This window comes from Equus przewalskii, chromosome 17 (assembly GCF_037783145.1).
Source record: "Equus przewalskii isolate Varuska chromosome 17, EquPr2, whole genome shotgun sequence".
NCBI classification, from domain to species: domain Eukaryota; kingdom Metazoa; phylum Chordata; class Mammalia; order Perissodactyla; family Equidae; genus Equus; species Equus przewalskii.
The window spans coordinates 54,181,231-54,190,328 of NC_091847.1; the positions used below are offsets into that span (position 1 = coordinate 54,181,231).

The 9,098-nt window shown below is 50.2% G+C and overlaps 1 protein-coding gene across 1 annotated transcript; it reads left to right on the forward strand.

The window, feature by feature from the left end:
- Positions 1–3,256: 3,256 nt before the first annotated feature.
- Positions 3,257–7,141, forward strand: HOXD3 (homeobox D3). The gene is made up of 2 exons (XM_008533051.2): positions 3,257–3,797; positions 5,544–7,141. The coding sequence occupies exons 1-2, from the start codon at positions 3,257–3,259 to the stop codon at positions 6,299–6,301; spliced, it is 1,299 nt and encodes a 432-aa protein (XP_008531273.1). The 3' UTR covers positions 6,302–7,141.
- Positions 7,142–9,098: the final 1,957 nt, after the last annotated feature.

Here is a 9,098-nt window from a genome sequence, read left to right on the forward strand (position 1 = left end):
CGGGAAAGTGCGGAGTCGGGATTCTTTTGCTGCGCTTCCTCCTACGCGGAGCCTGTTTTCCACTTCTGAAAAGTGCCGGGCCTTGGGAAGTGTTTTTCTTTTCATTCCTTACTGAAGCGTTTACTGCCGCCGTGCTCGCAGTCATAAATTTTGTTACAAACCACAATGACAGGTGCATTGATATGCACCGTGAGAGCTCCAGCTGCTTAATAACCCCGTCCCCTGGCCGCTGTGAGCGCCTTTTATTTATTCGGTATCATATTAGGTATTGATCCTGGGCAGAATTAAGTGCAACGAGCAAGTATCAGGGTTCGGCTGTTTCGGAGGCGCGGCGGGTGCGGCGGGCCAGCGCGACCCTGGGGGGGAGGGGGTCTCTCCCAGGCCACCCCGAGGCCGCCCTCCTTCCGACTGGGGACCGTTTGGCCCTGTATTCCAGGCCTGGTGTTGGGCCTCCGAGCGGAGTTGGGCCACTTCCCGGGATCATGAGAAAGGGACGAGCCAGGCCCCGTTTTGACGCCCCTTACTCAGGAGAGGCCGAGGATGGCGTCGCCGGTTCTGGGGACGCTGCCCCAGCCGGCCGATTCTGAGCTAGGGGGTAGTGGGAAAGAGGAGTGAGAGGAAAGGGCAGCTGAGGACTTCGGAGACTGCCCCTCCCCCTATACGGGCTAGTCTTTACCCCCAGGCATTGAGCCCAAAAGAGCAGAGGTACCAAAGGGCGAGAAAAGAAAGCCTTAAAAAAAAAGGGGGGGGGGGGATCGAAAAGATGAGTCGTCACTGAACAGTTGACCATTGTCCAAGTGATTTATGACCCGTTCCTGCTTTTTAGGTTCAAGCAGAGTTCACAAGGAGTAGGGATTTCTGGAAAGAAGCATTTTTTTTAAACCAGTTTTGTAACAATATTCTCAGGTTCTGTTTTAGGAGAGGTGGCTTCTTTGGGACACTATAGTTGGGGATGGGGGGAGGCTGCAAAGCCATTCCCATTGAGAAAGGGCTATTGCCCTTGCTTTTGGGGAATGGACATTGGGGTGGTGGATCATCATTGGGCCTTGAGATTCCCTCAGACAATGAAAACAGAGGCAGGAGAACAGACTCTGTGGTTACTCATGAAGCTGCCCAGTGTTTGCACTTTTGAGGTCCATACACAGAGCTTTTTCTAGGAATACTCCATAGGAACAAATATATATATGTAAAGTCAGCTGTTTCAAAGACCTGGTCAGTTCCTAAAGAAGCTATTTTAATGTGACTGGTCTATCTAACAAGATAGACTTGGTCAACCTGGGAGGCAAGAGGGGGATGTTTTGCTTCCACAGTTGTAAATGGAATTCCAGAAGCAGCAGTGAGTTCTAGCAGTCTGAGTGTCCAATGTGACCATTTTGACATTCAGAGGGCCCAAGTTTGAAGACTGGAAGCAGGATCCCAGAAAAGTCCAGAAACTTAACCAAACCCAGAGTAGCTGGCCGTTTGGTCTGGCAGAAAACACATATAAATATTAGCCACAGGACGAGGATGTAGCTGTCCAGTTGAATTCAGTTACTTTAATATCAAAGAATGATATAGAAAATGAATAGAAAGAAAGATTAAGACCAGCTTTGCTAGGTAGATATCCTAACAGCATACATTTAAGAACAATAATAGAAACAATTCCTGAAACATCCTAGTATTCTATTATCCCATTGACAAGGGCCTGTCTCTCATAAAGATAAATGGCATATTCACTTATATTTTAAAACAAAATAGGCAACAATACTACCAAACAAAAGCTAATGTGAAGAATTTTTTAAATTGGGTTAGGATCTTTTGTGAAAGTGGAGGGGAAATGAGTAAATGGAGGAGTAGTTTTGGTGCTAGTGGTCAAACCCATTAGGCTGCATAAGTTATCTAGATAATATGGTGCATCATGATGACCATGATGGAAGCCAGAGAGTTTTGGGGAAGGAAATTCGTCTGAAAGAGGAGATGAAGAATTAAGACTAGGGGAGCTGACCTGTGAGTTTTCTTTAACAAGCAGACAAGAGTAGTTGAATGGTGTTAGTTATACTTTAACTCATTAGGAGCCTTGGGGGGGGGGGTGGCAGGCAGGGTGAGAAGGGAAACCTCCATCAAGAGTCAGAGGACACAAAAGGGGTAGAATTTTTCTTAGCTTTTTTTTTTTTCTCTCTCTCTTCTAATTCTGGGTCCATTCATCATGCCATGAGAGGTTCTCTCATTGGTTGTGGGTTGAGTGGGAGGTGGGGCGGAATGGATGATCCAGAGCAGAGGTCAATAATAATATTTATACAATAGATTCAGGATAAAAATGACAAAGTTATAAAGCACTTTCCATTCACCCATGCTCCATGAATTTCAAACTCTACATCTTTTCACCCATTTCCACTGGTATCCATTTAAAAGTAGTGGAGGACAAAAGAGTCTAGAAAAATGTAGATGAAAAAGAAACATTTTCTAGCCTCAAAATAAGTCTGGGAGTCTTTAAGTCCTCTTCTTGGTTTTTATCTCCTAGAAGATTTCACAGTGTTGACCCATAGAGCTCACCTTGTCACCAGAAAGTGGACAATCTGGGTCTCCATGAAAGATGCTGTGATTTTGAAACCAGGTGGGGGAGATACTTGTTTTGAGAGCTCTGGCTGTTCTGCGTGTGTTATAGGGCTTTCTTTTACCCATTGAAACTTTGGGGTGACCCACTGGTTCAGTGATTGATCCACTCATTCATTCACTCATTCACCAAGCATTTATTGCACTTACTACGTGCTTGGCATTGGGCTGGATATTAGGAATATATAGGTGAATAAGACATAGTCCCTGCCTTCGAGGAGCTCAGCATCTAGTGGGAGAATCAGCCATTAAAATGTATGAGACCATAAGTGCTTTTCTGCGTAGTTTCAAAGGGTAAATTGACAATCCTGGAGAAAGAAAATTATACCTGGGGCGGGGGGGGGGGGGGGGAAGCCCCTGCCATTGGATGGAGTTGCGCTAAAGAGAAGGAATGGTCTTTTGGTATATTTATGAGAAATTCCTTCTGACTTCTCCAAGGGTTCAAATAAGTCGAACTTCACAAAATCCCAGATCCTCCCACTAAGAAGTGGATGGGAAGTGGTGTCTGGGCTAGTCCTTCTACATTGACCAGTCTTGCCAGTGACAGTCCCTCTGGGGCCTCTCGCTTTTTTTTTCCACAGGTCACCTGGAGCCTGGGGCTGCCCCAGCTCTCTCAGGATTTGGCAGACATTGGAGGTGGTGGTGAAGGAGACAGTGGTGGTCAATGTTATTTGAGCAGGGTCAGCAGGCCCCGGAGCTTCCTGAGTGCACGATGCAGAAGGCTGCTTACTATGAAAACCCAGGACTCTTTGGAGGCTATGGCTACAGTAAAGCCACTGACACTTATGGCTATAGTGCCCCCCATCAGCCTTATCCACCTCCTGCTGCTGCCAACTCCCTGGACACTGATTACCCGGGCTCTGCCTGCTCCATCCAGAGCTCTGCACCTCTGAGAGCCCCAGCCCACAAGGGGGCTGAACTCAATGGCAGCTGCATGCGGCCTGGTACTGGGAACAGCCAGGGTGGTGGTGGTGGAAGCCAGCCTCCTGGTCTGAACTCAGAGCAGCAGCCACCACAACCCCCTCCTCCACCACCCACCCTGCCCCCATCGTCACCCACCAATCCAGGAGGTGGAGTGCCTGCCAAGAAGGCCAAGGGTGGGCCCAATGCTTCTGGCTCCTCAGCCACCATCAGCAAGCAGATCTTTCCTTGGATGAAAGAGTCCCGACAGAACTCCAAGCAGAAGAACAGCTGTGCCACTGCAGGTAGCTCTCTGAAGGGGCTCACTCCTGGGCTGAGTCCCTCAGACTGACCCCAAGAAGCTAGCTCACCCAGAAATCAGGAGACTCAGGGCTGGAAGTGCAACTTTGGAAGCCATATGTCTAAATCATGCAGAAATGTCCTTGATTGGGGTCATACCCTTACAGTGACAGTGTGCTCACTTCCATTCCAGCCTGCTGGTGCCATTGCTGGACAAGTCTCATAGTTATTAACAGACAGCTCTTCCTTATACTGATCTAATATCTGCTTTCCTGGGCTGCTGGTCATAACTCAGGTCCTTCTTCCATTCAATAGCTCTTCAAAACTTGAAGACAGGTGTTACAATCCCCAAGCCCGGGTGGTTACATAGCCCATATCACATGAATTCTTCTCTCTTAAATTAATAAGAACTAAAATCTAGGGAGTGCTATGTTAAGAACCATGCTAAGTGCTTTAAGAGCATTATATAATTTAATTTTCCAAAGAATCCTTTCATGTAGGTATATGATAACATCCTGTATTTTAAAGATAAGGAAACTGTCAGAGATAAGTGACTTGCCCAAGATCACAAAACTACAAAAGGGCCTGCAAGGCATAACCATGGGACTCTACTTGGCCCACCCCAGCCCAATCTCGCCATCCCAGCCAATCCATGATGGGGAAGGGCATATCCTAGGGGAAGAGGATGTGCTCTGAAACAGGAGCAGCCTTGGGTTTCTCTCTCTGGAAAAGAAGACCCTAGAGTTGAGATCTTCCCTAGGTCCACTCCTGGTGTATGGAAAATGAGCAAGACCAAGAGCTCTGAGGCCTGCTCTTCTCTCTGCTCAGCCTGCTTGGTTCCTGAAATTTTCTGGCCTTGTGTTCTCTGATGCGGTTTATCTTCAAGTAGATGAACTTGCTTCCAGGTCCAGGGCTAGTTTGAGGCCTGGGATGTAGCTAACATGTTATCAGCTTTCTCTCCCAGCCTGTAAGCTCCTTCTCCTCCTGCCCCTCCTTCCCAGCTGCAGGCCCAGGCCCTCCCTCCCAGGAGAAATCCATTTGTCTTCCCAGGGAGGGAGTGGACAAGCTGCTGAGAGGTGGCAGGGGTGGTAGAAACCAGTGTTGAGGCTGCTGCTCCTAGCACTGCAGTACTCAAAATGAGCCTGTGGCCTTGGATCCCCCGAAACTCCTGGGCTGTATTTTTATGGTTTATCAGCTCCCTGTGTTTGGGTGCAGAACCCTTGGGTGCAGATGGACCGGAGTGAGAGTGAGGTGCCAAGATCTCCACCCTCTTTCCATGTTTCATGGGATGCTTTGCCCAGGAGCCAGCCTCTCAGTAAGGCAGGCTGGGGCTGCCTTCCCCTCCCCGCCCCCAGCGTCCCTCCCCCCCCCCCCAGCAGAGGCTCCGAGGAGTGTTCAAAGAAATCTGGCCCTTCTTTGACAGAGGGGAAGCCTTACCAGCTGCTACTAGTCTCTCATTAAACTCCTCCACGGCCTTTGGGACGGGATGATGGACTAGGCTGGAAGGGAGGGGGCGGGCAGAATGAATCGGACCTCAGAAGGCAGATGGGGGTTTCAGGTGCAACTGATAGGTAGGCTTGGGGCGGGTGAGTTCCCCCTTGGAACCTCACCTCTCAGACGCCCCTCCCCAGCTCCAGCCAGGATTAAGATGGGAGAAGGGGTAGAGGAAGAGGAGGGAACCAGGGAAGCACCCTACTCGGGGGTCCCCACCTCTCCCGCTCAGCGTCCCCTCTCTCTCCTTCCCTGCCCAGGAGAGAGCTGCGAGGACAAGAGCCCGCCGGGCCCAGCGTCCAAGCGGGTACGCACGGCGTACACGAGTGCACAGCTGGTGGAGTTGGAGAAGGAATTCCACTTCAACCGCTACTTGTGCCGGCCACGTCGCGTGGAGATGGCCAACCTGCTGAATCTCACCGAGCGCCAGATCAAGATCTGGTTCCAGAACCGGCGCATGAAGTACAAGAAGGACCAGAAGGCCAAGGGCATCCTGCACTCGCCGGCGGGCCAGTCCCCGGAGCGCAGCCCTCCGCTCGGCGGAGCCGCGGGCCACGTGGCCTACTCAGGCCAGCTGCCGCCCGTGCCGGGCCTGGCCTACGACGCGCCCTCGCCGCCCGCCTTCGCCAAATCTCAGCCCAACATGTACGGCCTGGCCGCCTACACGGCGCCGCTCAGCAGCTGCCTGCCGCAGCAGAAGCGCTACGCGGCGCCCGAGTTCGAGCCTCACCCCATGGCGAGCAACGGCGGCGGCTTCGCCAGCGCCAACCTGCAGGGCAGCCCGGTGTACGTGGGCGGCAACTTCGTCGACTCCATGGCGCCCGCGTCCGGGCCCGTCTTCAACCTGGGCCACCTCTCGCACCCGTCTTCGGCCAGCGTGGACTACAGTTGCGCCGCGCAGATTCCGGGCAACCACCACCACGGACCGTGCGACCCCCATCCCACCTACACAGATCTCTCGGCCCACCACTCGTCTCAGGGACGCCTGCCCGAGGCCCCCAAACTGACGCATCTGTAGCGGCCGCCACCGGCCCGAACTCTCGGTGCAATTACCTCTTTCGCTCGGGTGGTGGGGGTGGCGGGCGGGGCCCGCGGGACAGCTCGGTGACCCCCCTCCCTCGCTCTGGCCTGGTCGCTGCCTCCCGGGTCTCGGGCCAACAGCGGCCGAGGCGCAGGCGACTGGGCCTTCCCTCTCGGCGCGCCCTCCTTTGGGCGACTCGCCATAAATCAGCCGCAAGGATTCTCCTCTGTAAGCCTGACAGAGCCATATACTGCAGACCGAGGGACTCTAGTCTGGTAATGGTGTCCCGAAGGTAAGTCTGAATCCATCGGCGGCGCGCCCTGCAGAGGGACCTGAGCCCGGAGAGTCCCGGGTCTGGCCCGCGTCTAGCTTAGTTGCGGAGACCTTAATTTATATGCTCCTTCCCGTCCCGTAAGGATTGCATCGGACTCAACGATCTGTATTTATTATTTGAAGCGAGTCATTTCGTTTCCCTGATTATTTATCCTCGTCTTAATGTATTTATGTGTATATTTGTAGAATTCTCCAGCCGAGCTTAGGAACGCGCTCCCAGGCCGCGGGGGCCACATTTCACCTCTTTAGTCCGCTTGGTCTGAACTAGTTGAGAGAGTAGTTTTGAACAGTTGTAACCGTGGCTGGTGTTTGTAGTTGATGTAAAGGATTAAGATCGCAAATTGTCCTTCATGGGTAGAGTCAGGCGGCCCTGTGGCGAGGCACGACACCCGTTACTCATTTCTCAACAGCTGCAGCCCTCGCCACTCGACACAGTTTATTGATTTCAAATTGTCTGGTAATATTTGAACAAATATTTAGAATAAAAAAATTTCTCAGTCGGAAGCGTATCTGTGTTAATCACACACACTTGCAACTAGAGCTCTCTGCCTTTATCTTTCGCACAGTCCCCGTGGAAGGCCCCAAACTAGGCTGACCCTTTGAAATGTTTGTTTTCATTTATTTGAATTCTAGTACACAAATTGGTTCTGGGGACACTTGATTGCATTCTAGCTGTTGACATTGGGGGAAAATATCTTAGGATGCAAACCTAGAAGTGTTCTGGGCGGGATGAGGCGGGTAGGGGTCTCTGCGCCTGCTTTGCTGTTTCTACCGCCCCCTTTCTAGATGCCGAACGACTTTTTTAAGATTGTACTTACACTGGGGAGGCCAGAGCTCACTTTTCTGCGTTAATAAAAAAAAACTTTTAAAGAAAACTGACAATCAAAGAAAAGACACGAGAGAAGTTGTAGGAAGAATTGAGCTATGAAAAAGCTAAGGTGCAGAAAAAGAAACCATTATTTGGGGGTAGCACCTAAGCTTTTTCTCTAGGAAATGCTGTCACGACTTCTTCCTGTAGTGGTCGGTGGTTCACTTCTAAAGGAAACGGACGTTGCCCACTATGTAACGTAATAAAAGTTTCATTAATGGAACATAACAAGTATAAACACCTTGTTTACTCCAGTTTCTTTTGTACAAAATGGGCAAAAATGTCTTCAAGGATTTATAACCATTTTGTAAACATTAGCATGGCTTTAGCTAGGGGCAGACGATTTACACCCGCTTCTCTGGGAGGAGGCACTTAGAAAACGCCTTCAGATAAGGTTCAATTCTTTTGTATTTCAGCAAAGTCGGCCCACGCATCTCTATTTGGGTTGACAAATAATGCAACTCCTACTACATCCCCCGTGACACGAGGTGAAATTCCTATTGTGTGGAAATAATTTAACTTCTAATCTTCTGGTGGAACAACAATCGTTTCTATTTGGATGTTTGTGTTTCGCTAAATAATGATGGCTCAAAATAATATTTAGTTTCCTTGTTCCTTTGTGCTGTTTTTAAAATGGCATGTTAGATGGGGGTGGGAGGGGATTATCGTTTTGCTAAATTTCACCCTATCCAAGCAGGTTTAAAGCATACATGTTGTAGAAGTGTATCAACAGAATAAATGACTTTAACTGAAGGGATATTTTACCCACTTTCAAGGTTTAAAATTGGTTTCTATGAAATTTGCATCCATAGGCAGAATTTCTAATTGTCTTGTAAGAAATTATTTTTTAAGCTATTAGGGAAATCAAGGAAGAGCTTGCTGCCTTGCAGGGATTACAACAATCTTTCTTAACTGGCTAAATATTAAATAGATGAATTGTCAGGCTGTTTAGATTCAGCCTGGTTTTCCCTCATCTCCTCTTCCTATCATAAATAATAATAAAAATACATAATGCATCATGGCTCCAGGCGTTTTCCAGCGCGGTGTGTTACCGCAGGAGTATCTGCTGAGTCTGCGGGTGTCTGCAAGGCCCCAAGTGTCATCTGCGGCTTAGGGTTTCATGGATTAGACTTTAAACGGTGTCTAGCCCCGCTGACATCAGCTTCCTCTCGCATTCAGGCTCCAGAGAAGTGCGGGGTTGGGGGCCCCCTCTTTAGGCAGCCGCAGCCGCCCCAAGTGCCGCACCCCTCTCTAGTGGGGTAGGGGACTTTGCTTGGGACAAATCTTCGGCTTTTTCTCACCTCGGGAGAAAGTGTCCCCGAGTCTCCTGAGAAAGGTTCGGATCCGTTCCTGCCATTGGATGTGTTGGGCACACTGGGTCCCTCCGGGCGCGGGGTGGGGTCTGAGGCGAGTCCGCGGAGGGCGCTGCCCGCGAGAGCGCCGGTCCGCGGCACAGCCATTTAAAACTTCATAAATTATAAACAAGCCGCCTCGGCCTTCGCCATAAATTCTGCTCCTTTTGAGCCTGCAGTTAGTGTTAGGAAGCACCCGAGTCTAAACACAACCAAACGCCCTCTGAAGGGCCCAACTGCC

Coding starts and splice junctions, on each gene's coding strand:
- HOXD3 (XM_008533051.2), top strand. CDS start 3,257: ATGTTATTTGAGCAGGGTCAGCAGGCCCCGGAGCTTCCTGAGTGCACG. Junction 3,798..5,543: donor GAACAGCTGTGCCACTGCAG/GTAGCTCTCTGA, acceptor TTCCCTGCCCAG/GAGAGAGCTGCGAGGACAAG.